The 16,731-nt window shown below is 38.5% G+C and overlaps 1 protein-coding gene across 5 annotated transcripts in view; it reads left to right on the top strand.

Moving 5' to 3' along the window:
- Positions 1-16,731, top strand: part of ptprea (protein tyrosine phosphatase receptor type Ea) — a 120,254-nt gene that overhangs the window by 82,019 nt on the left and 21,504 nt on the right. For 2 of the 5 annotated variants that reach the window (XM_017701284.2, XM_017701275.2), the window contains 3 exons: positions 3,859-3,930; positions 7,614-7,710; positions 8,249-8,322. In XM_017701284.2, coding sequence (XP_017556773.1) covers positions 3,864-3,930; positions 7,614-7,710; positions 8,249-8,322 — 238 coding nt within the window. In that variant the 5' untranslated portion in view covers positions 3,859-3,863. Of the gene's footprint in view, positions 1-3,858; positions 3,931-7,613; positions 7,711-7,962; positions 8,108-8,248; positions 8,323-11,489; positions 11,587-16,731 lie in introns of those variants that run through there. The other 3 variants (XM_017701302.2, XM_017701293.2, XM_017701312.2) reach the window with 3 other exon arrangements.

Below are 16,731 nucleotides of genomic sequence, written 5' to 3'. Positions count from 1 at the left end.
CTTCCTTAATCACACAGTGCAATCATATGACTTTTACTGACTGACTGACTGACAGTAAGCCGTCCCCGAGTCACATTTCTCTGTTTCTAGACGCTGAACAGTATCAGTACACCTCAGTTCATTATCAATTCTTTCTCTCACTCGCACTATTGCTCGCTGTATCGCTTGCTTAACTCCCTCTTTTCTCCCTCTTTCATACACAGACATACTCACACATACATGCAGACATGCATACATACATATACAACCCCCCTCTCTCCCCTCTCTCTCTCTCTCTCTCCCCTCTCTCCCCTGCCTCCCCTCCTCCTTCTCTCTCCTTTAGAGTAATGAGTGCAGTCAGGGACATGTCAGTGAATGTTGAGCCCAAAGGCTATATGCAGACGTCTTCCTCATAAGGAGAAGCCCACGCACAAGCTTATCCCATGACCCATTTCCAACAATGCCTTTCTGAAAAGACACACACACTCAGGCCACAGGCAACAGCAGAATGGGGGGCAACGCAAGAGCAGAGAAGCTTCGTCTGTTTGTTAAAGGAAGGGAGTGAGGAAACTCTGTTGACTTAATATACAAGTCGTATAACATGTACTGGCAGAAAGTGATGATTAATGTTTAGAGAAGTACAAAAGCGATGACATTTTCTATTTATGTAGTGAATCTAATTTTTTTTACAGTGATGTAGTGAATTTTACTGATCAACACTTTTTTTTCACAAAGTTTCAGCTTGAAGTTAAAAAAAAATCATTTTAACTGAAAGAACCAAATAGCCACACTGCCACCTTAAATATATCTACTACAGCCACATTGGGACTTTATTCAAAGATATTCTTCAAAGCATTGCATGATAAATAAATTAGTTCAAACAAGACTTAAGCTTAATTTTGGACAGCGTATTATTTTATCTTACAATTTTATTCGATTTTTTGTATCTAATAACAGCTATTACTGTCATTTCAATGTAACCAGCACTATCATTGGAAAGATCAGGCTTTATTCAACACTTTGGCTGATGGGCGTCAGAATTTTTAAACTGCATTATGATTTGATTTGATTACATTCTATTACTTTTACGTGATTCAGATTCAGAGTATCTTACCATTTTCTAAGCCGCTTCTCCCTCAGGGTCCCGGGGGGTGCTGGAGCATCTTACCATTTTATTATAATTAATTCTAACTTTCTGACATTGGTGCAGCCACCTTCAGATCAATGGTTTACAATGTTAATTCATACACTGTCACACAACAATCTCAGACATTGAGTGGACCTAGACCGGTCCATTGTCTAGCCTTCAGATTGGCTAATTGTGTTACTAACATGGCCTACTTACATTCACAACCCCCTGCTGCATTCTGGCAAAAAAAGAGCATTTCACACCCTTGTCCTTCAGAAAGCAGCTCCATGTAGGCTTCAGCTACTGATTATGGTTCAATTTCAGGTTCTCTCTGAATTATTTAAAGCAGAAAAGCAGATTTTTTAGGTTATGTTAGGCTTGACCATCTACACTAGGGAAAGCTCTGTGTTAATCTCTGACAACATGAATGAAAAGTACACGGAAACAGCCGATGGCAAGGTTTCTGTACAGCTAGGATGAAAGCCTTTACCATCTGCCATGAGGCACTGCATGCAACCAGCTCTGGGATTCGCTCTCTTTACCTGACTGTGTGTGTGTGTGTGTGTGTGTGTGTGTGTGTGTGTGTGTGTGTGTAGGTGGTGGTCTTGTTTCCAGATTTTGCTCTCATTAGAAATCCCCCTGACTGTGTCTGACTGACACAGGAGCTGTGCAGGAGGTTTATTAATCTCCATAGGATACAATATTGACTAAGTTTTCCCAGTGGAAAGCAGTGTGCTCATGACCTAATGCTGGTCCAGCCCATACTGCATTACCGAAGCATAGTGGGAGATCATTCCACAGAGGTGAAACATTCTGTTTCTGCTCAGTATGAAAGCCTGAAGAGTTAAGTATATTCCTTTGCTGCTTGATTATACAGGATTTTACTGACTTACATATACATATAGCACATATTTTGAAAGAATAATCAAATTTACACATACCTAAATATAACACAATAAAATAGATTTGTTAAGTAACCTGAAATAAACTTGCATGTGTGGTCTCTAGTACTGTATGACATACTGTTATCTATACAAAAGAGTTGTGGACGACATCCAGACCTCAAGTCTGACTGCTAATACAGTTTTTAGTGCCGTATGTCATATTTCACATTTATTATTTAATGGTACATAATAAAAGGGGAATTCTACTGATTTTTCAATATTTCAGGAAAAAAAAAACAGTAAATATTGTTAAGATATAAACAAGGTCAGTGTCTTAAATATGCAATGCAATTAAGAAGTCTTAATTGCTTAATGGTGGTGAAAGGAACCAGACATCTAATGCCACTAAAAGCTACCTCACAGCTCATGATTATGAATATGGTGCCTAATGTTTGAGATATTGTTTGATCATATTTTGTTTTTAAATAAGGTTTTAGATTAAACTATATTTTTTAATACATTAATGGCAGAGAGATACCTATATGAGCTGGTTATAATGGAAAATAATACCCAAAGAAATTATTTTCACATATAAATTCTCAGTAGATGTAGGTTTTATTTGCTTATGGACAGAGAGTAAAATGGATATATGCGTTTTAGACATCGTGACCCTTGGTTCCTACCAGCACCACTGAAATAAAATCAGTCACTAAGGTTTTATTCAGTGATATCCTTCACACCACACCACCTTGAATGACTTTGTTTACGACTTAACAACTGAATTATGCCGCAATTTAGGCAAATTGATGGAATTTCCCTTTAGCAATTCAACGTGTTTTTTTATGGCAAGGATGTGGTGTTTTATGCTTGCATTTTGCACACTGATAATTGGTGTGATATGAGCCTTGTTAACCGCATAAAACCACTGCACAGCTGAAGAAGCAAACTTGAACACCAAAGATATCTCGGAGATTGACTTCAGTTATGGGAAAAATTGTTTGAGTGTGATTTTTTGTCAAATTGTTGGTTTAAGCTGAGAGCTGAATTCCAAAACCCTCAGAGCACAGAATGCTCACTGTTGTTGCACATTTGCTCTGCTTATCTGTGGCTGATGAGAGCTGTTTCATGACTGAGTGAAGACCCTCTTAGCTTCCTAAGGATGTGACTAGGTCCAGGGTAGAGTCTTCTCCAAGAGATGTCGATCAGCAAACACACACACACACACACACACACACACACACACACACACACACACACACACACACACACCACTAAACTACAGCGTGTGTTCACCTCAAGCCATTTCTCTGCTCCTCCGTACTCTGATTTTAAAGCATCTGTTCATTGCTAAATTTGCCAGATCCTACAATATGCTTATGGATAAAACTTAGCACAGGACAGGGAAATCGCTTGTAGAATAAACAGCTTAGCTCTATGCTTTCACATGCTTTTTAAAATCAGATAATACAGTCATCAAATCAAAATAAGAGCCAAGGTTCATTCATGTAGACACATTCCGTCTAGATAAACTCACTTATTGCTTTGAGTGACGATGGTGTACATTCAACTAGACTGGAACAGTATATTCAGACCCACTAGAGACTGATCTCGTCCTTGAAAGGGTAAATCGGGGCAAAAGAGCAGCAGTTTCAAAGGCTACATTTTAAATGAGTGACTTGTATGCCATCTAGTGGTTAGACATAGTATTGCATTTTCTCTTTGCCTTCAAATAAGAGTTCAAATACGAATGCTTTGTTGTAGCCCATTACAAGACATTTAATCTGTACGCCTATTGAAATTCCTATTAATGTATATACATTATTACCATTTTAACCTAAAACTCTCTCTCTTTCTCTCTCTCCGCAGTCACAATGGTCCCTGTTCTGTTTTTGGCAACAACCACATCATCAAATGTCAGCAAGACAAACAACACAAGTGGTAAGTTTCACAAAGGACCTGGAACTGTTTGCATGTACTAAACAGTTTCTATTGATATCAATAGTTCTTCTTTTTATGACTATAGTATTTGCATGACTGCATCTTACTGAAGTCTCTAGTAGGCTAATTCAGCTTCAAACACTAAAGCAAGATTTTTGTTTTATGTCACTTTACTGCATGGCGTTGCCATATGGCTGATTTTTTTTGTATGCCTGACTAGAATATGTACATTTCTTTTCTCTTACATTGAGAAACTAAAGGCTAACGCTCTGTATATATATATATATATATATATATATATATATGTATAAAGGCTCTGAGTAACAGCGTATATGTTTATCTGATCACGTCTTCCTGTTGTATTCTACATTCTGTACTACTTTTTCATACACACATCACAGAGTGAGGCCAGGCCTCTGAAGCCCTTTCAAAGTGTTTATAAGTCAATATGAATTAATACCAATTTCAAGAAAAAAAATAAACCACAATGTATAGGAGGTAAAACATTTTTTTTTTCTGAAATGAAAACAATTTTAATGTTATATATTTTTTTCCAGAATGTTTAAAAATACTTGTCGGTATTGTTGGCAACAATTGTATAAATAAATGTATACATACACTCACCGGCCACTTTATTAGGAACATCTTGCTAGTAAAAGGTTGGACCCCCTTTTGCCTTCAGAACTGCCTTAATTCTTCATGGCAGACTTTTAACAAGGTGTTGGAAACGGTCCTCAGAGATTTTGGTTGGTTATTTGAGTTACTGTTGCCTTTCTATCATCTCAAACCAGTCTGCCCATTCTCCTCTGACCTCTCTCATCAACAAGGCATTTTCATCCACACAACTGACCGCTCACTGGATATTTCCTCTTTTTCGGGCCATTCTCTGTAAACCCTAGAGATGGTTGTGCGTGAAAATCCCAGTAGATCAGCAGTTTCTGAAACACTCAGACCAGCCCGTCTGAACTTAAATCCCCTTTCTTCCCCGTTCTGATGCTCGGTCTGCACTTCAGCAAGTTGTGTTGACCACCTCTACATGCCTAAATGCACTGAGTTGCGGCCATGTGATTGGCTGATTAGTTATTTGTGTTAACATGCAGCTGTATCTAATAAAGTGGCCGATGAGTGTAGTCATTCCTTATTAAATATCAAACTTGGGAATGATGCTTCATAATGATATTAAAAATGGAACCAATATCCATCACTTCAGAATGAGGTCCTTCAGGTCAATGCAATGTTATTTACTTTATAGAACATCTTATGTCATCTCGCAGTTACTAGCAAAAGCTGGTCATAAATGCTCAAATGTAGTTATTCAGTGATCAGTGATATGTGTTATGTAGCCTTCAAAGAAAGTGTTAACATTTTTTTTTTCCTAAATCGCTGAGTAAATGGTAAACAATGCAAAAGATATACGTAAAAATGAATATAATCATTTACAAACTGTTATGTAATGATAAAGTTTCTGTTAATAGGGGTCTGTTATTTTAATGTTTTACCAGTTTATGCAGTAAAAGGATATTACTATATTATCTATATTGCCTATGTTTTCCAGTCCTCATCCAGGAGTAACCCTTCACTGCACATTCTAGGGCTTTCCATTTTCCTAGCATACCTTATTCGACCTTATTCGAGCTTATTAATAAACCATTCAAGAGATTAAAATGGATGTATCAGAGAAAACTAACATATACAATGCCAGCGGACTCCAGGGGTAGCACTGCTAAACACTTCTTTACACTGTTTTCAAGATTTGACCTGTTGTGACATCACTGCCCTGTAGTACAGTCATTTTGCTAAAGGTGGCGCTCAGCACTTGTATTAAGCCAAGTTGGTATTTTAACAGAAGTGCCTTTTTTTACCATTTTTGTAACAGCTCCACAGTCTACATTATAAAAATAAGTGGTTCACAACTTTACTTAGACTTATTGGATCTCTACCTTATCTTTGCACACTAAGACATAACATATTTTTATGACCTCAAAAAACTAAACAGCCACTTATTGTTTAAAGTGAAATACTGAGTCAGATGAAATGCATGCGTGCAGTGGCTTTGCATGTCTGTAATTATTTGACTGCTTTAGAATTGCTGCTTTAGGCCTGTTGTCATCGTTTGGACTTCATATAAGCATTAGTTTCTCTCTGTGCAGTCATGCTGAGTCAAACTTGGATTAAAATGAGCTGTAATTTCACTGTGGCTGTTGATAGTCAGGCTGTGTTATAATACTATTTGCTGGGTTTATTGTCACAACTTGCTGTTAGGTGGATGACTGGGGTTTAACAGCATCGTCAAAACAGCACTGAAGCGCTTTATTAAAGGGGCCATATGCTACATTTTTCTTGTAATTTTTTCCCCCCTGCAGTCCACTTCTGACATCTGTGTAGGTTTATGTACCAAAAATAGTCATAATCCATTTTTACATGAACACTTTAAAATCTCTCTTGATCACTGAGAATTTAGAGATAATTCCACCATTCAGAGTGGTTTTATGTGAAATTGACCAAGTCAGAATTGCTCACAGTGGTGGTGATAGTAATTGGCCACCAGAAGAGATTAAAAAAAAAAGCTCCCTCACATAAGGTATAACATGAAATGATGGCGAATGCACTCCCGGCTCTGCCTACATTGTTTTATGATAGTTTTGTGATAATATTTTTACCACTGTTACCATCATCAACATTACATATAAAACTCAGGAGAAATATTTACTTTGGGTACTAACTTACAAGTTAATGAATTAAAAGCTAGATTTTAGGCCAAAAGCTTTTAATGAAATTATCAATTTGAAAACTGTCAAAAAATATGGTAAACGCTTCAGGAATGATACCTTTAGGAATGATATTCTGACTGGCTGCCCTGCAATGTGTCTCACTTAAATAGCAGGTAGAAGGTATGAACTCTCTTTATAGCATGGTGAATGGGCATATATATATATATATATATATATATATATATATATATATATATATATATGTATATATGTATATATATATATCAAATCAAATCAAATTTATTTGTATAGCGCTTTTTACAACGGATGTTGTCACAAAGCAGCTTTACAGAATTTCGGAAAAGACAAAGTTTTAACAGGACTGTAAGAATGTACAACCCCCCCCCGGTGGGCAAGCCAGGGGCAACAGTGGCAAGGAAAAACTCCCTCAGAACTGAGGAAGAAACCTTGGGAGGAACCAGGCTCACCAGGGGGGACCCATCCTCCTCTGGTCAAACTACCTACAAGTGATTATACTACTAATATTAATAGCAGTAATATTAGTATTAAGAATAGCTAGGAGTCCATGAGAATATCAGTGTAGGGTATATATATATATATATATATATATATATATATATATATATATATATATATATATGAGATCATAAAAACAATTAATCAATTAAAAATAAGCAGTTTTGCTGCCTTGTTTCAAGGACCAAATGGGCTGAGTGAACGATACATTTTGAAGGTTCAACAATGCTCACATTCTACATTTAAAAACATTAGGAACATTTTGTTGTCATTAATATGGGCCCTTTACATCAAACATGATGGCTTAGATTTATTGTATTAGTACAGTAGCAGCTCACCCAGCAGCTCCACTCTGCCTCCTGCGGCTCTGTTACAGGGCCAGTTTCCGGTTCTTTTGTTTTGCGGTGGTTTAACTGCCTCTCCTTCTTCCTTTAGAAGACGGCGGGTTCGCCAACCATCACATCCTGCCTACACTATTGGTGCTCTCACTGTTAGTGCTCATCGGCACTCTACTGGCCTGCTATTGCCTCAGGTATGACTCATAAACACAGACACCCACACATTCACCCAACTATATACCCACACACACACACACACACACACACACACACACACACACACACACACACACACACACACACACACACACACACACACCACCACACCCACACACACACATACCTCCGCCTACCCGCACACAAACACCCACATGCTCAAACATTAAGTGTTACGTCATCTCCAGACACTCCTCCCACTTCAGAAAGGCAGGGCCAGGAACTGAAACTGACACATGACCCAAAGCTAAAACTGAAAGCAGAGGCTGAAGTAGGCTCAGACCTGCATGGTCCTCTGGCTTGAGAGCGTATCGTCTTGAGTGTAAGTGGCCAGACGTAGCCTCTGATGAGAAAGAACAGCCTTAGCTTTCGATGGTAAGAACTTACTCACTCTAATTAGCTCACTCAAGAACCGGATGTTTCTTCTCATCAGTAGAGCTGGAGGATCAAGATCCTTTGACTGTCCTTTTTTTGTCTTTCTGACTTTCTCTGCCGGGATCCCTGTTATCTGTCTAGGTTCAAAAACCAGAGAAAAGCCGACATCACCACAGTCGACAAGAAGATACCAAATGGCATTCTGGAAGAGCAAGGTACAGTGAGCTATTAACATGCCTGCTCTCTAAAGGCTGTGTAAATGGCTTCGGTTGAAGGTGATGTGTGTATGGTTTCCGTGGTTGATTTGCACTGAGAACAGGATGCAGTATGCTAACATCCTCCTGTCTGATGTAGAGTGAGCTCTGACTAACAATGAAATCATTCATTCTTGTTTAGTTTGCCCAGTATATCCATGCCTGAGCAATATTTTCCAAGAATGATGAAAATTACATTAAAATCGTGAAATAATGTATGACAACAGATGGGGGGGGGGGGGGGGGTGGGGCAGGGGGTCTTTTTAAGCATCAGTTTGACTCAGAAGTGTTCAGACCTATTTTAGTATTTGGCCTAAGTTTCTTTATTTTCTTTTATTTTGCAACTCTAGCATCTCTGGTGCTCTCTATTCTCAGCATCTCTATTAGATTATAATATAGAATTTTCACTGTGAAACAGTGATGCATAAAACTTTTTGGTGGTTGACTGACTGGGTGAAAAACAACACAACAAAAAGAGGCATTTCTCTGGACAGATGCTCCATCTCTGTTCAAGTACTGACCTTTTGATGCCATACAGTAGTAGTAGCTTTCTGGTTTGTCCGAGAATGAACTAGGCATACATAAACACTGTATGTTACCTGACAGTTGCATGTTTCTCCTTCTGAGAAATTAAAGTTCTCAGCAGCTCTCAGCAGCATTTGAGAACTGGTGGATACAGTATCTGTGTTAACTATTTGTGTCCGATTTGTTTGAGGTCAGCCGAACTTCAGGGTCTTATTTCCAGTGTTATGGAGTTTTGAATCTTATCACAAGCGTTGTGTAATAAGCTTCTCCTGTCTTAGTGCTCTCCATATCCTGATGGCAATCTCTCTTGGAAACTGTTACTTAATTTGCACCATAAACATCACACGCCCAACCTTGCGAGAGAACCAGAATGCTTTATAAGTGTTACAATGCACAAATCAGTTTATTCTACTTCATGTCATTCACTTTTTAAAGATTAGTTTCTTAGGCTCATTAGGGAAAGTAACTCATCTTACACTTTATGAAAGAAGTTTAACAGCTCATTTTAACGATCTGAGAATTGATCATTTCATAAGTAATAACACGTGCATTCATTTTAAAGAGTGTGATTGTTTCCTAGCATTGAAACTGAAGCTTGCCTATTTTAATTTACTTAAACTATGTGTGAAAGAATATTAAACTTGTTTAGACCATAAAACAATGATAGAACACTATCCAAACAAAGCAGTTGGTTTGGTAATTATACGTTGAATTTGTTTGAAAATTGAGTGCCACATCTTTAATGTGAACACAAAACTAAGAGACCGAAATGAAAACAGTTTAGGACTGAAGGGGAAAAGCTAGTGTCTCCAGCCTGCTATATCGACAAGAATGCCAAATTCTAGAAGCAATGAATAGGGATATTGAATGAACTGGCTACAAAACTATGCTCAAGATAGTTATTTATTGATGGAAGTGATATAAGGCTGTAAAAACACCCAGGTTATGTGAGCTAAAGGCTGAACACAGTCGCATTCGCTCTACAGTGTTCTTCTTTGAAAGACTGAAGCAAGACAAGTCAGAGATAACATTGTAAACAATTCTTAACAGTTAGAAGCAGCCAAATACAAATTCATCAGTTTGGCTGTAGTTTTGTTCTGAATGACCTTTAAATGAAGACGCTGAGTTTAGTCACTTGTTTAGGCCCTGCATATCTGTGAGACAGAGACAAACAGAGAAAGCTAATCAGATTAGCTGATTTCTATAATATATTAATAAACTTGCAGATTCATCACCATTGATTGAGATATATATGTATTGAACTTATTGCACACACGATTGATGTTGAGCTTGGACCATTAAGTTGGCAAGGGAGTGCGAACTTGGCTGTCCATTCAGTAAAGCAGCAAATGTGACTATAAACACAAGACATTTTTGTCTTGATTTATGTCCTGTAATCCTCACTGCTGCCTTATAGGTTATCAGAAATGTAAACTTCTGATCAGGCTCATCTGTCTCCATATCTGACATAATGCTGCAGCACATTTGAACTCTCTTTCTGCCTCTTTCTGTCATCCATGGTGAAAAAGGATGTATAAACGTTTAAAAAAACTGAAGTTTGCAAAAACTAAATCTAAAATATAACGTTGGTTACAGTAGATATTCTGGTTCCTGTCAGTTCACATCACAAAATAACGCCCTATCAAGGCTGTTAAATGCAGATCGGCCAGCAGAGGCCTCTGTGGGGTCTTGAGGGTTAAAAGATTGATTTTGCTCTATAGTGATGGTTCAACATGTGACATCCACTTCCCTCTTGTTCTTTTTTTGAACTGGCTTGAGCTTCGTACACTGGCACCTGAGAGGAACAGTAATACTCAATGTATTGCAGTAAATCACGTGTATGCTATACCTCAGGAAGTCAGGTACTCGTAAAAGACAGCTGAGTGAACTTTGGCACCACGAGAGTCTCTTTGAAACCTCTTTTTTTTTTTTTTTTACCAGATAGTGTTTGTGGTTTGAGTTTGAACAGGAAGTGACTTTTTCGGCTTTTAAGCCGACAAACATGAGCTATCACAATAAAATCTCTTCTGCTTCCCATGTGTGCTTTAATAATTTTGCTGCTTTTTGATGAGAACCTCAAGGATGAGGAAGCTTTGTGTAGAGCGGTTGGTTTAGATCAGTGTTAGGAGACGCCCAACTGTCACTAATGGGTGTCACCCTTTCTTGTTTGGAGGGGCTCACAATTCATTTTAAGTATGAGATTTTTCCTTTGGCATAAGCTAAATCTCCTATGAGTGGCCAACCTGAAGGCAATGTTGTCTCTAGATTTGAAATGCACTTTGATTAGCTAGATCAGCCATGCTTAAACTGTTCTGCTTTACATTTGGGTGTTGAAGTCTAAAAGCACTGTAATGAGTCAGACATTATAGTGTTGTAGCCCTCAACGTTTCCCTGTGGCTTGCATCACGCAGTGTTTAGTCTCAAACAATTCCACTCACAGCCTGTGTATACATAGTTTACATCTGAATTGTCCACACAAATCAGTGAATACAGTATTTTAAGGATGCCCCACCACATTCAGCTGGCTAGTCATATGCACACTGTAACATCGGCTCAGAAAGCAGAAAAGCTCGTATAGTTGAACGCTCTTTTATTTTGAACAGGCACCTCAACAGACAGCAAGAAATGTCCAGCCCAGCGCTAACCCCAAAATGAAACACAGGGAGGTGGCAACGCGGGAGGACATGACATCCGAGGAGGGTAGACACTTCCAACCACTAGATACACACAAAGCCCACCCTCTTCGGACAGAGTTTACATTAAGCAACACAACTACACTAAAAACAGCAGCAACAATGAGCATCTTTCTTACCCAGGAGTGTGGCACGTTCCTAGAACGACTGACCCCCTAAACTTCCCATGGCAGCTCAGCCTGTGGCACATGCCACGATATAAAGGGCCTATGTCCTACATTTGTCTTTCATTTCATGTTTCCCCTGAGGTGTGATGTCTGTCAGGTTTTTTGTAGTAACAACAGTCCATTTTAAATTTCCCTTTTAGACTGCTTACAGTCTTAGACTGATACAGGCTGTTTTGTGTTACTGTGCCTTTATATGACCGATTTATATATAAAGACTTCTGTTCTGATTGGCTGCCCTGCATTGCGCCTCAATGACAAAGCAACCTGGGCTCCCTGTAAGATCAGTGTATATATATATATGTCAGGATGTTTCTGTAATGTGGGCTATGGATTGTTTGAGTCACTAACAAATGTCACTAACACACACACACACACACACACACACATATATATATATATATATATATATATATATATATATATATATATATTTGTTAGTGAGTCAAAACAGTCCATAGCCCACATTACAGAAACATCCTGACACTGACATCTTATGTGTTTAGTCACCATGACAGCTTCAGTTAGGACTAAATTTACATAATAACCTTTTTCTTTATCAAGTTCATTATCTTATCCTAACTCCAGATGATAAAGGAGTACACAGGTTGTCTTAATTAGATCAAAATTTATTGAATCTTCTGTTTTAACTTTCTGTTCTTACCATTATCTACTCTACTGAATAGAGATTTTCAAGAGAGATTTTAGGCAACTGTGACAGGTAGTGTAACAAGTTCACTAGCATTAGCTAGCAATAGTGATGCTACATTTACATGTGTATTACAAAAGAGATTTTTACTTGTGAAACTGGGCTGTTTTTCTCTAACTCAGTGGTTTAAAAAAATCCTGCACACTATTAATGCGCAGACACATACACTCGTCTTTTTTAGCAACTAAACTATTTTAGCAATGTTGGTGGAAAATGAAGAGACAGTGGACGTGTGGCCGTTTTTTGGAGAAACAATGATAGCGCCTGTCTAACACTGGCTGAGGTCTTGGGAAATGGAAACTGTGCGGTTGTAACAGCGGCATTGCCCTGTTAAACAGCAGAGGGCACACGATTTTCTTCACTTTTCCAAATTTCCAGTTCATCACAGTTTAGTTTTGATGCTTAGACAAGGATAGCTGTTTGGCTAAGAAACTTTTTTTTATGTTGACATCTCAGTTGTGTCTCATGTATCGTTGGTTGCTTGGTAACAGACATAACATTGGCTATCAACCTATATAGAGTAGATTCGGATTCCCTTAACATATGATGCTGTAAGATAAGTTGTAATGCCTTGGACTTGCTTGTCTAAGATGAATTTGCAAAAAATCTTATCTTGGCCTTGTCAGATCTTAACTTAGTTTCACATCTTAGTTTCTATATATGGTTTGTTTGGACTGAGGAGTCAAGGGTGCACTTTAACAATGTTTACATACTACTTTATCACTTTTATTTCACATAAAGTGAGGAGAATATTTCCAAAGATAGGCTGCACAAAATTCACCTGATTGTTCTTTCAATTTTGTTGTGTTTTTGGCCTGTGACTAGTGCAACCAAACAACATTGCAGGCTAGGAAATTAATTAGAGCTGTTTAACAGTAAGACAGATGATACTTCCTTTCCAATGGCTTTTAAGATGGGTTTTTTTTCAGCAAACTGAATTTGTTGACAGACTGTACTTGTCTGCCCTGTTAACTGTGTTACATGTCACACAAGTGTACGCTAACAAAGACAAATTTTTTGTGACTACATTCTGTTTGAGACCAAACCGATGGTCAATTTTTAAATGAATCATTCTTTTGACATATCTGTCTTTAGTTTACCCATCATGGCTTGCCAGCCTGACTCACGGTTCTTCTAATTCTCATTCTTTTCTCATTCTCCCATTAATCATTCCTAAGTTTCAGTTTGAACCAAACTGAGCCCATGCTTTCTGGGTCATTCACAAAGAAACATGTCAATCCCAACCACTTTAGCTGTTAGGAGCCTTTGATACAGCCTTCGAATAGATGTTCAGTTGTTATAACAGTAAACAAAATGCAAGCATCTTTTTGTTATTTTAATGCCACTGCGTTGTATTTGACGTGCTGTAGAGCAGTGATTATCACAGACAGTGGGATTTCTTGCCATATAATATTAGCAATTAAACTGGATTGTGAATTATAAGCCTGGTCATCTCAATAGGTTGTTATATAGACAATGCATGTATGTAGAATTAGGCTGAAATTGTAGCCTGCAGTCTACTAGTTCTGGTGATGATTCAAGCTAAGTGTAACGTGCATACTTTTAGTAATATAAGTGATTAGTTTAAAGTGTTTACCTTCCATTCATTCTCTCTGCACTCTCTGAAGACTAATGCAGGACTACTTTCTGTCATAGATACAAGCCTGGACGCTGAGCTTTGGTATGCTCTTGGGGTGGACTAGGTGTTCCTACGTCATACTGTGTTATATTCTTTGGAATGACTTGGCATGGAAGTTATGTCTGTGCCAAAAGTATTGTTCATTCTTTAATTCATAGCATGGGCTCTGTTATGACTGGAGGAAGATAATTAATGTTATTGCACTTTAATTCAAGTTATTTTTAGTTTTCCCCAGAAGGGAGTAGTCTGTAATATTTTGTTGAGTAGTCATCAAAATATTTTACTTTTCAAGCTTATCCTCTTGGTAGGCAGCAGGTTTTTGTTGACTTCAGGAGTGTAGGCAGAAATACATTTTTGAGTAGGCCTGGGAAGAGAGGGTAGGCCAGTTTGTTAGATACAACTTCTGTCCTGCATTATCATTATATCAGAATGTAGCTGGTTCCTGACAGCCATGCAGTCATCACCCTACCTATTCCAGCACTTCCACCCTGTGGTAACATCACTACATTCTGTCAATCAACCAGAATACTGGATTCACATTGCAGTGCTCTTCAAAATAAACACTATAAACCATGCGTCCACTCACCACAGGCATGAACACAACATAACTAACATGAAGTTAAAACCAGATAGCTGAGAGGTGCACAAACAACACAGCAAACTTAAAAACCTAAACCTGTTGTCTTATTAGCTAGAATAATAGCTTCAAAATCATTTTGATAGCACACTGACTTAAAATAAGGAGAATGGCATGTCTGTCGTTTCCACTCCCATCCCAGAACACCTGCTATAGCGCTGTGTACCTTTGGAGGAGCAGGTATGAGATCTCTTGCGAGAACACTTTATGGCACCACGTCATACACCATACAACTACGGGTCACGTTAGCTGTAGTGATCAGTCTCACGGTTAACAGAAAATCTGACAGCAGAGTGTTTATCCCTGTCAATAGCCACGTTTACATGCAGCCTTATAATCCATTAATAACCCGACTAATAGCTCAATCGGAATAGAACACGTCCATGTAAACACCTCAATCGGAATAGACTAATCCAATTGAGGCCATTTGGAATACAATTTCTATCCGATTGAACGGGGTGGGTAAACCTCTGAATAACCCGTTAAATAGAAGAATAATATCCATGAAAATGCCTGAATCTGATTACACTCCAATCGGAAAGTGTATGAATGTTCTGCACGTGTGCGGCGCGTCACAGCGAAAGGTTTATACCGTTCAGCATGGCGGAGCAGAAACTGGTCTGCAGAGGAGACGAGGTTTATACTCTGAGCTTTAAAAGACGGCAGTGGGACGGACGACCAGCTTATGTGTCTCAGAGTACGACGTCTTCCTTTATAAGTACATGTGAAGGACGTTTTTCTGAGTCTGACATTGCACTGACATTGAGTCTGACCCTCTGATGTTTCCTTTGCTGGTGTTGTGCATAATTTCAGCTGCCTAGCAGAATCCAACTACCCTTCGTTTGCATGCATGTCCTGCAGGCATATGGACACTACAGCTTATACTGTATTATGATTTGGGTTGTTAACACATAGTGTATCACCATAGTAGCATCCGTATGCCTGTGCGACACGTATGCATGTGAAGGGGAGTCAGATTCAGTATCTGAATCTTTTACAGAGCGGAAATGACCAATTCTCTCATAATGCTCCTTAAAATGCCCGTTACTTTAACCACGACCGGAGCTTCAAACTGAAACACTGGTGTGCTGACAATGAAGTAAAGGCTTGGCAGATAGCAGTGGTTGCTGAGCAGTGATTGGAGGGTTGAGAAAGTAAGGCGGAGATTCTCAGAGAGTGAAATGATTTGATTGGCGATAATACAGTGACAGCACAAAAAACGAATTGCATTGTCTTAAAAACCTTGTCTTAATAATTATTAGGTTGGCATGTGATCAGGCTGAGTAGGCAGAGGCCTATCCTTGGCTATACACCTGGTTTACCTATGTCAAACCCAGTCATGAGGTATTGATGGTGTTGAATTCAGGTCTAACCTTCTAACCTTATGTCACATTTAGAAGTGATAGTGCAAAGTTGTGTAAAAGTACAGAAGTCAAATAAACTAGTAACTTATAGAACTACAGTGAAACTTAGTACATCCAGCATAGGAACTCAAATTTGTTAGACTCCGTTCCTCTCTTGTTGATGTACTCTTAATCTAATATAAGATGATAAACCCCAAAAGTCAGGGGTGCCACCAATTACAAAATCAGTGTAGATGCTGTCAACAACATAACACAATGAAGTGAAACACAAGATTAACTAGTTAATGACTAAAATGTGACTGAATATAGTGTAGAATCTTTTCCTCACAAATCCTCGACTAGAAGTTAAACTTAAAATTGAGAAAAGGCTATTAAAACTTAAAAAGTACAAATGTAGAAAATGTTACTTAAGCGCATTTAGCTGAATAAATGTAGCTTGTTGTTCCCCACCTATGCCCACTCATAACAGACATGAGAGGAAATGGAACACATCAGTGGAACAAATGTATAGTACAGTAAGTCTGCTGTTTTAAGAGTGTTAAAGCTGGGGGCCTTTCACATTTGGCTACAAAGCAACCACAAACACAGTGCCAGCCATCAGTGCCACAGTTGCGAAGATATTAAGAGCCACTAAAAATG

This window comes from Pygocentrus nattereri, chromosome 13 (assembly GCF_015220715.1).
Source record: "Pygocentrus nattereri isolate fPygNat1 chromosome 13, fPygNat1.pri, whole genome shotgun sequence".
Lineage (NCBI taxonomy): Eukaryota > Metazoa > Chordata > Actinopteri > Characiformes > Serrasalmidae > Pygocentrus > Pygocentrus nattereri.
The sequence above is the reverse complement of the archived record's forward strand: the minus strand, read 5'-3'. Positions and strand labels throughout refer to the sequence as shown.